General features: G+C 47.0%; 2 protein-coding genes across 4 annotated transcripts in view; one reads left to right on the forward strand and one right to left on the reverse strand.

Annotated features, from left to right (window-relative positions):
- Positions 1 to 1,156, forward strand: part of LOC128619121 (solute carrier family 41 member 3) — a 17,584-nt gene extending 16,428 nt beyond the window's left edge. For 2 of the 3 annotated variants that reach the window (XM_053643045.1, XM_053643044.1), the window contains exon 11: positions 1 to 1,147. This exon is cut by the window's left edge and continues 210 nt beyond it. The gene's annotated coding sequence lies outside the window, so the exon portion shown is untranslated. The other variant, XM_053643046.1, reaches the window with a different exon arrangement.
- Positions 1,157 to 1,774: 618 nt separating this feature from the next.
- si:ch211-236h17.3 (carbohydrate sulfotransferase 11) lies at positions 1,775 to 16,979 on the reverse strand. Its single transcript, XM_053643047.1, has 3 exons — positions 16,465 to 16,979; positions 4,622 to 4,704; positions 1,775 to 3,039 (listed from the first exon to the last, which is right to left on the reverse strand). Exons 1-3 carry the CDS (start codon positions 16,619 to 16,621, stop codon positions 2,194 to 2,196), a joined length of 1,086 nt encoding a protein of 361 aa, XP_053499022.1. The 5' UTR covers positions 16,622 to 16,979; the 3' UTR covers positions 1,775 to 2,193.
- Between the last annotated feature and the right edge of the window lie 394 nt (positions 16,980 to 17,373).

Here is a 17,373-nt window from a genome sequence, read left to right on the forward strand (position 1 = left end):
GGGAACTCCACAGGAACTCTACAGGAACCTGACTGCAGTGCAGGTTTAATAACGGGGTCGAACGCAGATCAGGGCTCAGGTGGAGTACAGAACTGTTCTCACTGTGAGCTTAAAGCTACGGTAGGGTCCAGAAGAATCCATCACCATCAAGCGCTGCTTTCATTTGTATTTGAATTGATGATTTATGAAACACAGAGATTCTCCTCACTGACTGAAAATGTGAAGGTTTTATTGAGTAAAGGAAGGAACAATAACGGCGTGAATAATTAACACCGTGTGTTGGAGTTTAAACCAACACCAAGCCCTCACCGTGGTTCGTTCGTTCCTGTAAAATGAGTTTTTCTGTATTTCTAATATTTATATAATCGCCATCTCATGGTTCTGGATCTTTCTACATTTTCCCTTTTTTTCTGACCCAGAAATTAGCCCCACCCAAACCCTGTGAGCATAACCCCACCCCTTTTTCTTAAAACCAACTCTCAATTCGTTTACTGGAAAGTGTTTACATTAGTAGTCCTCACAGGCAGCAGAGGGCGCTGCAGATTACACACTGCTCCTTTAATCCCTTTATTATTGAGTAATTAATATTGATTAAATAAAAACAGTTGGTGGATTCTGATATTTTATACAACTGCCAGTTCTGTGGGCATTTCCTCATGTGGCCTCGTGGTTGATGACACACACACACACACACACACACACACACACACACACACACCCCCGTGTCGTGGTGTTGATTATTATGTGGAACAGAAGGCGATGACAGTTCCTGTGGAGGATTTGAAGTGAACTCGGTAATAAATGTGCTGCAGATTTGGAGCTGAACCTCCCCTGGATTTGATTACAGAAATCTTCTGATGGAAGAACTGCGGGTCTGCTGCAGACAAAACACCGCTATTTATATTAAAAAATAACTCTGATAACTCTGCACAGCTGTGTGTGTGTAAACGGTACACTGTGTGTGTAAAACACTTTCACTTCCAGATGTTTACATGGTTTGTCTGCACAAAAAGCATTACTGTATTCATTTATGATTAATGTCATCAATCTGGAGAGACACAGTTCCTCCCGCTGGAATAATCACTCAAATAAACTGTAAACAAACCCCCGCGCTCTGTGTCTTCACCTCCACCGTCACCATCACCTCCACCTTCACCATCTCCATCTCCTCCACCATCACCTCCACCTCCACCATCTCCATCACCTCCATCATCACCTCCACCTCCCATCACCTCCACCTCCATCTTCACCTTCACATCCACCATCATCACCTCCACCATCACATCCACCTTCACCACCACAATCACCTTGACCTCCACCATCACTTCCACATTCACCATCACATCCACCTTCACCATCACCTCCCACTGGATTATTAAACGGATCAGAACACAAACAGGAATTCTGAGGAACACGGATTAGTTCTGGGAGAGACATGTATCGTATCAGACAGGAAGTAAAGTTCAGCGCACCTAAACTCGGACCTAAACTCGGACTGGCTGCATGGAGGTGATTTGTGTCTGTACATCACACATACACACACACACACCTCACAGGTACATCACACACACACACATCCTCCCACTACGTTACTGAACACAGAGAACTCTTGGTGGTAAGATGAGTTTTTTTGGGATTCGCTTCCTAAACTTGTCGAACCCAAGCAGGTCAGAGGTTCTCCTGGTTCAGGGGGTAAAAGGTGGTTGTTGTGAATCACAGCTCGGCCTTTAGAGGGCGCTGATGTAAACCCAGAAAAGAGAAGGATCGATACGGATTGGTCACATTTTGTTTTTATGGGAAAAAGATTCACAGCTCCGAGTACAAACTTCAATTTCAGTTCAATGTACAAAGTTTACAATAAATACATAAAAACCATAAATATATATATTTTAAAAACTTGGGCAGGAGATTAAACGCTGTGATAATGTCTCTCTCTCTCTCTCTCTCTGTGTGTGTCGGCTAATGAAGAATCCCGCTCCAGTTAGTCCACACTGAGAACAAAGGCACGTACTCAGGAGTTCAGCTGGCACTGAATACAGCCAGAGGAATTACCGAGACGTTTTGGGAGGACGTGCAGGACGCCAGCAGTAATCAGTTCTCCAAGAGTTTCTCTGAGACCCGCTAGCAGCAGATCCACAGAACAGCCACAAAATCTGAAACAGTGGTGTCTAAAATCCACGCACTCACCTCATCTCATCTGAACTTCAAATAGGTTGGTGTTGAGTAGTTAAAGAGCAGGAAGTCCATGCGGTACAGATTGTAGAGCTTCTTCTGATAAAAGGGGCTGATGTTGTTGAAGAACTTTGCCGCCATGCTCTCAGTGGTCCTCGTGCTCTTAGACGAAGCCGGAAACTCCACGTCTCCTTCCGCCCCAGCTAGCTTTAGCACGTAGCGCGAGTCCTGCGCCAGGCTCTCGTATTTGCCCACCACGTCGTAGTGAATGAGGCAGGGGTGGCAGAGAGTGTGCGCTCGCTCCCAGTGCTCGTTAAACGGCTCCTCGCGCTGAGTCCGCGGGTCCACCAGGTAGTACACGAACTCCTCGAAGGAGACGTCGCTGCCCTTCTCCAGCGCCTCAGGCTGAGGGTTAGCGCGGTGACGCCGCACTATCTTGGTGCCGTAGCGTTTGTGGAAAGCCGTGTTGTAGCTCCGTGTGAATTTGTTGCGATACGCCGAGACGAGTCTTTCGAAAGGATCTCGCACGAACATGAACTTTAGGTAGGTGCGCAGACGGCGGTTAATCTCGGCTTTGGAGTACTCCGAGAGTGAGCGAAGCCGGCCTGGGGCGTGGGCCTCGTTAGCAGGGATGGCGAGCGGATCACGGTAGCGTCCGTCACCCGTCAGCACCATCATCGTTCGCTTCCAGTTGGTGCAGGCCACTTTGGGTACATAGCAGTAAAGCAGACCATGTCGGTCGTCCACCAGCAGGTGGCGCAGGTCCTCGGGGCTCAGGACACGCCGCTTACGTGTGTGAGAGCGACACGCTTCGTCCAGAAACAAGCGACGAGCCTGTAGCGTCGTCCCAACAGCAGAGTGATCCCACTGAGGAGAGAAACACTACAGTTAGAAGTCAGTAATAATGCGGAGCGCCTCCTGCTGCCTGCCAGGTGAATTACAGCTTTATTAAACACTGATGATCTCACGCTTCCCCACAAACGACCCCACCGTTATCCCGTTAATCTGCACGTGAAGGTCTTTTAGGGCATTTTACAGAAAAGGGGGTGGAGTTAAACTGATGTGTGAGTAGGTGGGGCTAATCTTTGGCCAGCGAAAAAGGAAACAAAAGACTAAAGAAACGAATAAACCGACAGCATCCACTGCACGGAAGATTTATGAAGCAACATTTTGTGAAGGTTTTCCACTTTATCCTTGATGTTATGATTATTACTCGTCTAGAAACACTTTAAAATTTCAAACTGCACCTTTAGAAAGTGTCTTATCTTTTACAACCCATCACAGAAGGACAGACGGTCCACAGGACAGACGTTTTCCAGCAGACAGCTCAGTACCGTTCCTAATCTGAATACAGGACTACAGTTATCCTAGTCCAGGTCCTGTGTCTGGTTTCTATCGTACAACTGTATCTGTAAAAGTGGGCGGGGCTTCTCTGCAGGTGGGCAGAGATCAGTGGAACAGTAAAAATACAACTCAGGGTTTGTTTTACTGGAGAAAATAAGCAAAGGGTGCCAATATTTTAGTATTTTAGATTTCACTTTTTTTATGTAGACATTTCTGTCACCAATCAGTGACCTGCGGTGTGTTTAGCTCCGCCCACATGCCCCTGCTCGGGGACGACACTGACACACAGAGAGAAGTGGTGAGGAAGGGGAAGATGGAACCGCTGTAGTTAACTGGGTTCTCCAGCGTTAATCCGAGGTGGAACTAACTCCGACCCTTCACGACACAGATGTTGCAACACGGCCTGTTCTCTGTCTTCCTCTGGAAAATCCTCCTCCCACCATCTGACCTTCTGGAGAATAAAAAGTGGCGTAACACTCCGAACGTTCTGAGAAACTCAGGAGATCATCTGAACATGTCTGTTGAGAAACAGCTACAAATCACTTCTACTGAATATTTACTCATCATTCGTGCTAATCCAGAGTGTGCTTAAAGAACACGCTGAGGAACACACTTCTCCTGCAACCCGATCTCCACCTGAAGCAGAACTTCATTACACCATCTCTACGTGATCACTGATTCAGCACGAACCAAACTGTTCCCCATCAGAAACTGAGCTCGGGGCTGAGCATGTTTTCCTGCACATACACGTCTCATAAATAACTGTGTGTGTGTGTGTGTGTGCGTGTGTGTGTGTGTTCAGTAAATGTACACGTGGAGTTTTTCACCAAAAAGCCCCCACTGAACTCGAACAGAACCACATGCAGCGGGTTTGTGCGCCAGCTCACGTTTTCTCTGTAGTTTTTCTGGAACTTCACGGAGCTGACAATGTTCTCTGGAGGAAACACGGGGGATCTCTCAGGAATGTGGGCGGTTTGTGTGTCTGGGGTTTTATTTTCTTAAGGGCTGTAAGATCGTCCTTCATAACCAGCACCTGAGGACCGACGTCTCGACAGCAAAACGCTTACACGTGGCGTCTCACGTAAAAAAATCCCGTTAGAATTACCTGATCTCCATCGATCAGAGTCTGCAGGGGGGTTCTCCTCAATTTTCCTGGCACACCGGTTCTTCCCAAAAGGTGCTCTGTTCCTACACACACACACACACACACACACACACACACACACACACACACACACAAAGAAAAAAAGTTGAGCCATGAGGTAAAGATGGAAAGAAACGCTCGATCCTGCTGCGGCTTTTTTCGTAGTTTTGTGATGCAACTTTCTTTGTGCTTTTTTTTTTGTTTTTTTGCGGAACACGACTCGAATCAGCGAAATCGCGATCGCACGAGATAGTTCCGCGCGGTCTTTCACAGTGAGACGTTTTTGCTGTACCCGTGTTCGCCGCACGTGAATGGAAGAGGCTTCGGCTGAACGCGCGGCGTGATGATGTCACATGACTGCACGCTCCTCCTGTGGAGTTTGTTTGGTTTTGCGTTCAGTTCTGCGACGGTAAAAAAGGCGGAATCCTGAAAGCTCTGTAAAGCTGCTTTGGGACAATGTTAAACGCACTATACGAATAAAACTGAATCCTTAATGCTCGTACACTTTCACCTTTATCTCCAAAAGACTCTTCTGAACAGCGAATTCCTCTCGACGCTCCCGAAATACACAACGGTTCTAACTCTCTCGAACAGATCCTGACATCATTACCACGGAAACACGCTGGAGAAATATTACAGGAACGCCGAGTCAGACTGCTGTTTACCGAACTGAGCTGAATCATTCTGCTCTGAAAAGCTCTTCACAATCCAGGTGAAAGACGAAAAAACAAACAAACAAGGAGTCGTGAATCAGACTGATTCAGTTGAAAGATTTCCTAATTACTCAACAGGATGATTTCCTCTGCTCGGTGATGGAGTAGACTGGACTTTCCTGCTATAAAGTTAGAATTCTAGTCAAAATTAAAACATCAGAAATGTTTCTTTATGAGCGTCTACTCCAACACTGGAATGCAGCTGTTTCAGTCGCGATTCATCACATCTGGAGCCAGAGCTTTGCTGCTGGATTTGTTGTTCTGATGTAAAGTTCTTGATTGTGGAGTTGTGGACAACGGTGTTAGAAACCAGGAGGAGGCCCTCTGTATCTCTGTGTGTGTGTGTGATATATATATATATATATATATATACACGTTCGGCAATCAGACATGAACTCCTCCTTTTACATTAAACATGCTGTATAGGAACACTGTGTTCTCTCCAGCAGGAGCAGACACACACACACACACACACACACACACACACACACACACACTGAGGCCCCACTCAGTGTTGTAAGTGATTAGTTTTGCACATGTGCCAACAAAGTCAAAGGGAACATTTTAGTGCAGTGAGAGAGACGGAGAGTAAAACCGTGAAGATAAAAGAAATCAAAGAAAGAGAATAAGAGTGAAGAAAAAGCGAAGATGGCGGTTAGACCTTCACTTCTACTCATCAGACTTTTATTCCGGTTTATACAGCACTGCTGCTGCTGAGTTCTGGACTGTGATTGGTCAGGAGGCGGTGATTAGTTCTCTGTAACAGCGGCTCTGACAGTAGCGCAGGTTTATATTAACGCTCTCGCTCTGATACCTTATCGTTTCTATAGTAACGGCTCGGACGCTCCACCGATCGTAAACAGATTAAGAACGCGTGTGATCTCTGACATGGTGAAGTTTTCTGTAAGGAGAAATGTGTTTATGTGACGTTTATGGAAGGAGTCTCCAGTGTCAGAGTGCTGATCACTTCCTGCTAGCCTCCACGTGCAGACGGAAATAAAACCGCTTTATTTTATCCTGTTGTTGCACGTCACACTGTTCCGCAGTCGTAATCTCAGTCATCAGTTTCGTGTGTGTGTGTGTGTGTGTAGTTTGGAGTTTCAAGGCTCTACACTCAGCAGAAGAGGAAATGGCTTTTGCTCTCGGTTCGTTTCTCAACCACAGACGATAAACTTCCGTTAGCAGCGCGCTTCTGAGCGAGCGTGCTACAGGACACGGAGTCCGGGAGAACTTTCAGAAAGCTCAGAAGACAAGATGAAAGCTCTTGGGATCCGAAATCAAAGAGATTTGATTTGGATTGAAATAAAACACAGACAAATGATAACACAATGTGCGCAGGGAACAGAGAAACCCCACTGAGCGAAGCGGCTTTGAAACCAACGCCAGAGATGCAGTCAATCTGCAGTAAGATCACGCCGAGGCCCGGGCAGCACAACACCAACAACAAGGGCCTCTTTAACGCTCATCAGTATGCAGCGATGAGCTTCCCCGAGTCGCCCCGGGCCCGGTGGCACACACACACACACACACACACACACACACACACACACACACACACACGCTGCATGCTGGACTCTCAGAGGCGTGTGGATGTTTATCCTGGCAGCTCTGAAAGAAATCGGGATTTAAACCTCGCTTTAAAGTCAGATAAAACGTCCTGCGGCACAGGAAGTGCTCACGTTCTGATCTCCAGCCTCCTGCAGCGTCCATTCAGCTGCTCACTCTGTGGTCTAATCTCAGTTCTGCTGAACAGCTCGGAAATGGTTGTCTAATCACTCCTCATCCACCAGCTAGCACCGTGATTACTCTCATTGTTCTTCGCTCGGTTCCTGCGAGTCCGTGACAATGAAAGGAAGAAGATTCCGGTGATTCGGAGGAACGTAAACACTCCCAAACAATACAGGAAGTGAGATGGAGATCAGAGAAGGTCACGCTTCCTGTAAAGGTCTAACGCAGTGATATCTAACGTTCTGATATCTTTATAACGAAAGCAGAAATGGACTGGAGAAACGGTGAGATTTCACTTCACCGTACACACACACACACACACACACACACACACACACCAACAGTACCCATGGCTGTAATACCGTAGCCCGAACATCTGAACATGTAGAAAGTTTACAGATTATTGAGACATGATGGAGGGATGATGTCAGAGAGAGGTGGAGGGATGATGTCAGAGAGAGGTGGAGGGATGATGGTCAGAGAGAGGTGGAGGGATGATGTCAGAGAGGTGGAGGGATGATGGTCAGAGAGAGGTGGAGGGATGATGTCAGAGAGGTGGAGGGATGATGGTCAGAGAGAGGTGGAGGGATGATGTCAGAGAGAGGTGGAGGGATGATGTTCAGAGAGGTGGAGGGATGATGTCAGAGAGAGGTGGAGGGATGATGGTCAGAGAGAGGTGGAGGGATGATGTTCAGAGAGAGGTGGAGGGATGATGTCAGAGAGGTGGAGGGATGATGTCAGAGAGAGGTGGAGGGATGATGTTCAGAGAGGTGGAGGGATGATGTCAGAGAGAGGTGGAGGGATGATGTTCAGAGAGAGGTGGAGGGATGATGTCAGAGAGGTGGAGGGATGATGTCAGAGAGAGGTGGAGGGATGATGTCAGAGAGAGGTGGAGGGATGATGTCAGAGAGAGGTGGAGGGATGATGTTCAGAGAGAGGTGGAGGGATGATGTTCAGAGAGGTGGAGGGATGATGTTCAGAGAGGTGGAGGGATGATGTTCAGAGAGGTGGAGGGATGATGTTCAGAGAGGTGGAGGGATGATGTCAGAGAGAGGTGGAGGGATGATGTTCAGAGAGAGGTGGAGGGATGATGTCAGAGAGGTGGAGGGATGATGTCAGAGAGAGATGGAGGGATGATGTTCAGAGAGGTGGAGGGATGATGTCAGAGAGAGGTGGAGGGATGATGTCAGAGAGAGGTGGAGGGATGATGTTCAGAGAGGTGGAGGGATGATGTCAGAGAGGTGGAGGGATGATGTCAGAGAGAGGTGGAGGGATGATGGTCAGAGAGAGATGGAGGGATGATGTCAGAGAGAGGTGGAGGGATGATGTCAGAGAGAGGTGGAGGGATGATGTTCAGAGAGGTGGAGGGATGATGTCAGAGAGAGGTGGAGGGATGATGTCAGAGAGAGGTGGAGGGATGATGGTCAGAGAGAGATGGAGGGATGATGGTCAGAGAGAGGTGGAGGGATGATGTCAGAGAGAGGTGGAGGGATGATGTCAGAGAGAGGTGGAGGGATGATGTCAGAGAGGTGGAGGGATGATGTCAGTCAGAGAGAGGTGGAGGGATGATGTCAGAGAGAGGTGGAGGGATGATGTCAGAGAGGTGGAGGGATGATGTAAGAGAGAGGTGGAGGGATGATGTCAGTCAGAGAGAGGTGGAGGGATGATGTCAGAGAGAGGTGGAGGGATGATGGTCAGAGAGAGGTGGAGGGATGATGTCAGAGAGAGATGGAGGGATGATGGTCAGAGAGAGGTGGAGGGATGATGTCAGAGAGAGGTGGAGGGATGATGGTCAGAGAGAGGTGGAGGGATGATGTCAGAGAGAGGTGGAGGGATGATGGTCAGAGAGAGGTGGAGGGATGATGTAAGAGAGAGGTGGAGGGATGATGGTCAGAGAGGGGTGGAGGGATGATGTCAGAGAGAGGTGGAGGGATGATGGTCAGAGAGAGGTGGAGGGATGATGTCAGAGAGAGGTGGAGGGATGATGGTCAGAGAGAGGTGGAGGGATGATGTCAGAGAGAGGTGGAGGGATGATGGTCAGAGAGAGGTGGAGGGATGATGTCAGAGAGAGATGGAGGGATGATGGTCAGAGAGAGGTGGAGGGATGATGTCAGAGAGAGGTGGAGGGATGATGGTCAGAGAGAGGTGGAGGGATGATGTCAGAGAGAGGTGGAGGGATGATGGTCAGAGAGAGGTGGAGGGATGATGTAAGAGAGAGGTGGAGGGATGATGGTCAGAGAGGGGTGGAGGGATGATGTCAGAGAGAGGTGGAGGGATGATGGTCAGAGAGAGGTGGAGGGATGATGTCAGAGAGAGGTGGAGGGATGATGGTCAGAGAGAGGTGGAGGGATGATGTCAGAGAGAGGTGGAGGGATGATGGTCAGAGAGAGGTGGAGGGATGATGTAAGAGAGAGGTGGAGGGATGATGGTCAGAGAGGGGTGGAGGGATGATGTCAGAGAGAGGTGGAGGGATGATGGTCAGAGAGAGGTGGAGGGATGATGTAAGAGAGAGGTGGAGGGATGATGGTCAGAGAGAGGTGGAGGGATGATGTCAGAGAGAGGTGGAGGGATGATGTCAGAGAGAGGTGGAGGGATGATGTCAGAGAGAGGTGGAGGGATGATGGTCAGAGAGAGGTGGAGGGATGATGTAAGAGAGAGGTGGAGGGATGATGGTCAGAGAGAGGTGGAGGGATGATGTCAGAGAGAGGTGGAGGGATGATGGTCAGAGAGAGGTGGAGGGATGATGTCAGAGAGAGGTGGAGGGATGATGTCAGAGAGGGGTGGAGGGATGATGTCAGAGAGAGGTGGAGGGATGATGGTCAGAGAGAGGTGGAGGGATGATGTCAGTCAGAGAGAGGTGGAGGGATGATGGTCAGAGAGAGGTGGAGGGATGATGGTCAGAGAGAGGTGGAGGGATGATGGTCAGAGAGAGGTGGAGGGATGATGTAAGAGAGAGGTGGAGGGATGATGGTCAGAGAGAGGTGGAGGGATGATGTCAGTCAGAGAGAGGTGGAGGGATGATGGTCAGAGAGAGGTGGAGGGATGATGGTCAGAGAGAGGTGGAGGGATGATGGTCAGAGAGAGATGGAGGGATGATGTCAGAGAGAGGTGGAGGGATGATGTCAGAGAGAGGTGGAGGGATGATGGTCAGAGAGAGGTGGAGGGATGATGTCAGAGAGAGGTGGAGGGATGATGGTCAGAGAGAGGTGGAGGGATGATGTTCTACCTACAGTTAGTTCCATTAAAGCAGTCCCTACCTGGTCACGAGACTCGTCACCTGCTGGAGTGAACGCAGGGACAGAAAACATCACGTTATGTCAATAAAACACATCTTCACAACCCCACCAGATCGCTGTAGATCAGTAATGTACCCCGAAAAGGGTACACTACCAGCTCCATCTAACCCCTTCAGATGATTCAGAATGCTGCAGCGCGCCTCATCTTCATCCAGCCCAAGAGAACCCATGTCACACCCCTCTTCATCTCCCTCCACTGGCTTCCTGTAGCCGCCCGCATCAAATTCAAGGCCTTGATGCTCACCTACAAGACCTTGTCTGGAACAGCGCCCCCTACCTCAACTCTCTCCTGAAGGCCTACGTTCCCTCTCGCAATCTGCGATCGATGAGCGACCGACGTTTAGTAGTTCCCACTCAGCGTGGCTCAAAGTCCCTTTCCAGAACCTTCACACTAACTGTTCCTCAGTGGTGGAATGAACTTCCAACCTCAATCCGGACCACAGAATCTCTCACCATCTTCAAAAAACAGCTAAAGACCCACTTCTTCCGTCAACACCTAACCAACCCATAATAAATAAATAATAATTAAAAAAAAAAAATGGCACTTACACCTCGACTCTGCGCACTCTGCTTCTTCTGGAACTCCATTAAAGATCGTGTACAGAGCACTACTCGTACTGTTCTCTGCTTGATAGATCGCTTTGCTTGTATTTTTCTCATTTGTAAGTCGCTCTGGATAAAAGCGTCCGCTAAGTGAATAAATGTAAATGTAAATGTAAAAGGACAATAATTAAACACTACATTGACTTGATCAGTGTGAATAAAGCTACAGGACACGTTCCTCTACACTTCCACACCTTCTTTATACTCCAGCTGACAGCTCCTCCTCTGCAGGACTTGAACCCGGTTATAAAGCTTCATTACATACAGATATATTTTATATAATGTGTACGTTTATATAACTTCTTTTTCCTTTCATGTTCATATTAGCGTAAGTGATGTAATGTTCCGCTCTCAGTTTCCCGGCAGCACTGCACTCATCACGCACTTTTCTTTCACTTCCTGTAAATACAGAGTTACAGGACTTTAGTGAATGGAGCAGATTTCATGCTGCAGTGTGTGTGTGTGTGTGTGTGTGTGTGTGTGTGTGTGTGTGTGTGTTCAGTGCCTCTGACACGTTCAAAATCGTAGCCATAAACACTGATGAGTTAGCGTTAGCATTAGCATGTTCACCTGATACAGCTAGTGACTGCATGAGGTTTTATTAACATTCAGGTGTGGGAATGTTACACTCTAACACCTTAAACACCTTAACACCACCTTAACACCACCTTAAACACCACCTTAAACACCACCTTAAACACCACCTTAAACACCACCTTAACTCTTATGACAGTGACAGTAAATATTTGTACATGTTGTGATGTGTAAATCTGGTGCAGCAGAAGAGCTTGTTTTAGTTTCTATACAGCTCCTGTGTAATTGTGTGTAAATGTCTTCTCATGCTAGACCATCACACACCGACGTTCACACACTGTGTTGTTGTCTGCGGGTTCAGTGTGAGAGTGTGAGCGAGTGTTAAACCTCATCACTGTGAAGTTCACCTCGGTCAGCAGAACACTTTCACACTTTCACACAAACCTCTAGATTATTCTTTACTGTAGCCTGCACCTGCATTCTGAACACCACAACATTACAGCAACATTACAGCAACATTATCACAACATTACATTAGTGGGGTGGGCAGAGGTGGGAACAGGTGGGCAGTGGGGTGGACAGAGGTGGGAACAGGTGGGCAGTGGATTGGGCAGAGGTGGGAACAGGTGGACAGAGGTGGGAACAGGTGGGCAGTGGGGTGGACAGAGGGGGTTTATGTGACAAATAAAGGCTTCTTCTTCTTCTGTGATGTTCATTATGAAAAAGAACCCTGAGTAATCTCTTCCTAAAACCTTACTGATGTGAGTGAACGGAGGACGTTACAGTCAGTGTGATGTGCTGAATCAGCTTTACGCTCAGTGACTGTGCGTTATACACACACTGTTCTCCATCCGTCATCAGAGCTAACGCTAACTACACAACCACACAGAAATCCAGCTGCTCTGTGATCATAGACACGACATAAAGAACATACAGAATCCCACAGCAAATATTAACAATATATACACACACACACACACACACATACACACATACATATATATATACATATATTATATATATACATATATATACACATATACACACACACATATTATATATATATATATATATATATATATATATATATATATATATATATATATATATATATATATATATATATATAAACACTGTTGCTAGTCTGTTTAATGGGATATTTCTAATATTTTCTAAAGAGAATATATGTAACTTATACCCCAGTGGAGATGTAGTAAACTCTGAGCATGGAACAGTATTTTAATCGTGATCAGGATTTAACCTCCAGGGTCGGGGTTCGATTCCCACCGTGGCCCTGTGTGTGCGGAGTTTGCATGTTCTCCCCGTGCTGCGGGGGTTTCCTCCGGGTACTCCGGTTTCCTCCCCCAGTCCAAACACATGCATGGTAGGCTGACTGGCGTGTCTAAAGTGTCCGTAGTGTATGAATGGGTGTGTGAATGTTCACACTATCTGTTGTTACCCAGATGAGGATGGGTTCCCTTCTGAGTCGGGTTCCTCTCAAGGTTTCTTCCTCTTAAAACATCTTAGGGAGTTTTTCCTCGCCACCGTCGCCACTCAGTGGCTTGCTCAGTTGGGATAAATTCACACCTTTAATATCTGTACACCGTGTTTATATATTTCTGTAAAGCTGCTTTGAGACAATGTCTATTGTAAAAAGCGCTATACAAATAAAACTGAATTGAATTGAAGTGAGTGTGTATGTGATTGTGCCCTGCGATGGACTGGCCCCCTGTCCAGGGTGAACCCCGCCTTGTGCACCATGCTCCCTGGGATAGGCTCCAGGTTCCCCGCGACCCTGAAGGATAAGCGGTATAGAAGATGGATGGATGGTGGTGCGTCTGATAAATAAGGAGCTGTTTAGAGTAGAATACACGCTGGAACTCCAACATATAATAAAGTGGAATAAAAGATTAGGACGTTATGGTGATATTCAGATGTAAATAGTGTCTCAGGGATGAAACACAGCGAAGGATTTGTGCAGAAGATGATCCTCGTCTCTTCTCGTCTCGCCCTTACAGTTCTGACAGGTCTGAACAAGCGCAGTTCAACGTGATCACACCTTCTGAGAGGACGAGGACGAGGACGAGGTCTATCCCCCGGGAGAAAGTCGCCTTTAATAGCTTGGCGAAGGTCTGCAGGATTTCCTGTGTTTCACGACCAGCACGACACGGACCCAATATAATATAACCCTTAACCAGAAACTCGGTGTGTGAAGATAAACCACCCCGTGTGGAAGATCTGACATCTTCATACTTCATCACCTTTCCTACATTCCAGGTGATTCCCGTGTGTGATTTACGTTACTACTCCAGATGTTCACTCAACACAATGTCTCACACACACACACACACACGCACACGCACCATGTCTACGTCACTCATGCATGAGGTTAGAGCTCAGAGTCGAGGTCGAAGTCTGTCGTCTGTCTCATTACTGTGCACGGTGTAATCTGAACATCTCCACTCCGTGTCAGTGTTAAACTCCGCATTAAAGTTTCCGGAGTTCTCTCGGATCTCCCCGTGGGTTTTCTCGAAACATTCCCAAGTCACTGTGTTCACTTTTCCGCACTTCTGCTGTCAGCTTTACACCGAGCTGCGTTCTGTACTCTTTCCAACACACCCTCATTTCCTTCCTCTAATGACTCAGAAGTGTGTCTCATCTACGTCACGTCACATCAGAGGAAACTCCCAGAAATGTTCAGCAGGAGCACCCTGTTTTTGTGTCCTACTCCATCACTTCATATCTAATTAATGTAATAAATATGTGAGATATTTCACCTTAATCTATAACATCTATATAATCTCTATAATCTCGAAAATCTGGATAATCTCTATAATCTGGATAATCTGGATAATGTCTGTAATCTCGATAATCTATATAATCTCTATAATCTGGACAATCTGGATAATCTGGATAATCTGGATAATCTGGATAATCCCCCCTGAATAAATAATGTTTTCGATTTTTGGTATCTTTGTATACAGCTTTAGAAGGTTTATTTACATGAGACTCAAATGATTTCCGTTTCATCAGAATTCAGATAGAAGGAAATTTTTATTCATCGAGTGTTCCATTCTGCGTAGCTGTGCTACTGAATCAGATAAACCCCATAAACATCGGCCAACGGTGCGTCATCAGTGTAGATGTGAAATCCAGCGTGTTTGTTGGACATAACGAGAGAAGAACGAGAGAAGAACATTAGGTCTAAAACAGAACCCTGTACTTTTATACACTCCATTAACGCTAACAAACAAGTGGCGTTCTGTCCAGTAAGATCTCCACGAGATCTGGCAGTGGTAGCTCGGTGGTTGAGATGTTGGGTGACCGATCAGAAGGTCGTGAGTTCAAACCCCAGCACCACCAAGCTGCCACTGCTGGGCCCTTAACCCTCAGCCGCTCAGATATATAACCGTGAGTCGCTCTGGAGAAGGACGTCTGCTGAACGCCACAAAATATAACTGTCTCCATCTGAAACATTCCAATTACGAACCACTTCCTCCACCGATTAACAAGCTGAGCTGAAGATCAGAGCAGCTTTAAGATTCAATCTGAGATTAAGAAACGGCCGTGAAGTAATACTGAGACACGTCTGAGTTTTGGGCAACAGGAAACTGTTAACACACTACACGAGTACAGGGGAGGAACCAGTATCTCTCTCACACACACACACACACACACACACTCACACTCACACACACGATCATAATGACACTGTGAAATCAATACTTCACAGCAAACCTGCCTTGTGTGTTTGTGTGTTATGTGTTGTGTAATGTTTACACAAACAGAAGTCAGTTGTTCTGTTCGGGTCGATCTTCTGGTCAGGAACTCCGCTGTGTTACGGTGGAGTCTGAGACCGCAAACACTTCGGAAGTTTTCATTAGAAACGATCTGATCTGCAGTCAGAGAGAAAAGCAGAACCCTAGGCATGTTTACATGAATTTCACTGTGTGTGTGTGTGTGTGTGTGTGTGTGTGTGTGTTTCTTCTCTCTCCAGCTGCCTCGGACTCCTCACACTTGATCAAATCCATCGGACTGTCGTCTGATCACATGCTTCAGTGGGTGAGATTAGACATGAGGAAAGTCTGACCTTTTGCACAAACATGCTGGATCTCACCTTCGCTCACATTTAAATCGGGAAACAGAAACTGCAGGATCGAACCCTGATTTTATTTGTATTTCTGATCAGTTTGAAGCAGATTGGAATGTGTTCTCGGACTGTACGGAGTTTAGAGCTTCCTGTACACTAATAATGTCATGGACTATGGGAGAAGGACTAGAACTACGTTTCCCATCAGCCACTGCACCGTCACATGTCTTATTAGCACAGGTGTGTGTGTGTGTGAAATCAATATCATGACATTATATACTAGTTATACTATAGAACTGCTTTTGATTGTTCCATAGAGCTTATTATCATTAAATTATCATAAACAACACATTATAACATGCTGGTGCCTGGAGGAAGGTGGGAGGAAAGCAGAGAACTCGGAGAACTCCCACACTGACAGGAACCTGAACTCAGGATGGAACCTGAAGCTGTGCGAAGCCGACGATACACACTGCACCACCCTCACTGCTTCTTCTACTTCCTCTTCTACTTCTTCTTCTTATTATTATTATTATTAGAAGAAGAACCAGAAGTGTAATTTCTAGATCATCTCCCTGAAGTCCACAATCACTTTACACTGAACCTGAACTCTTCTGAGTGTTGAACTCTTCTGCTGTACAGACTGTGAGGCAGAAGCTCTACACTAGAACAGGAAAAGTTCCGTGTAGAACTCTAAAGCGTTCTCTGTGTCTCTGATGGAACCCTGCAGCAGAAAGGACTTCCAGCACCAGCAACCTTTACTCCCACTAGAACCCTCCGAGAACCCTTTCAGTGTGTGAATGATCAGGAAAAGGAGGTGTTGAGTGATGAGGAACTCACCGGCTCTCGCGCTGTTCTGGAAATATAATATGAGAATAAAGAAAGATCCGGCGCATGTGGCGAGGAGCACGCGCCCCACTCTGGGCTTCACCATCATCACCATCTTCTTCATCATCGCAATCCTCGACTTCATCTTCTTCTTCATCATCACCATCATCACAGACCCGCAGCTCCGGAGGCACACGGCGCGCGCGCACGGCGGCTCGGTTGGCGCGCGGAGTCTGCGGAATGCGCGCACGCGGTGTTTAAAGCGCTCGGACCCGCAGCACCGGAGACGGGACTTCCCATCAGGGCATCAGAGAACCGAGCTGCGACCCGACACCAACTCCCTGCCTCGATAAGACTCACCGAGTCACTGAGTCATTTCCGAGGTCGCGCGCGCGGAAATTCCACGGAACACTTTCGCATGGGTTCTGTTATAACGGCGTCGCTCACTGTTCCTCTCTCTCTCTCTCTCTCTCTCCCACAACATGGAGGGCAGCGTACCAAAGTTTGAACAGTGACGTCACACCAACCCCGCCCCCACAGTGTGTTCGAATCGCGAACAAATCGATTCTGTTGGAAGTGAGTCGATTCATAACCACAAACGATTCAATATTTCATTTTCAGCACACACAAACACACACACAAACACACACACAAACACACACAAACATACACACAGGGCTGGGGATTTAAATTAATTATATATATAAATTTAAATAAATTCCCATTCAAGCAACAACGAAAAGAGACAAAAAGAGAGACAGATAGAGCGAGAAAGTGAGAGAGAGAGAGAGAGAGACAGATAGAGTGAGAGAGAGACAGAGAGAGACAGACAGAGTGAGAGAGAGACAGACAGAGTGAGAGAGAGACAGACAGACAGAGTGAGAGAGACAGAGACAGACAGAGTGAGAGAGAGACAGAGAC

This window comes from Ictalurus furcatus, chromosome 15, assembly GCF_023375685.1.
Source record: "Ictalurus furcatus strain D&B chromosome 15, Billie_1.0, whole genome shotgun sequence".
Taxonomy (NCBI): domain Eukaryota; kingdom Metazoa; phylum Chordata; class Actinopteri; order Siluriformes; family Ictaluridae; genus Ictalurus; species Ictalurus furcatus.

What these genes read in the sequence shown, in the direction of transcription:
- si:ch211-236h17.3 (XM_053643047.1), bottom strand. Translation starts at nt 16,621, where the DNA reads ATGATGGTGATGATGAAGAAGAAGATGAAGTCGAGGATTGCGATGATG. An exon ending in CCAGAACAGCGCGAGAGCCG is followed by an intron (nt 4,705 to 16,464) that starts GTGAGTTCCTCA and finishes GTGTGTGTGTAG; the next exon opens with GAACAGAGCACCTTTTGGGA. An exon ending in CTCTGATCGATGGAGATCAG is followed by an intron (nt 3,040 to 4,621) that starts GTAATTCTAACG and finishes TTCTCTCCTCAG; the next exon opens with TGGGATCACTCTGCTGTTGG.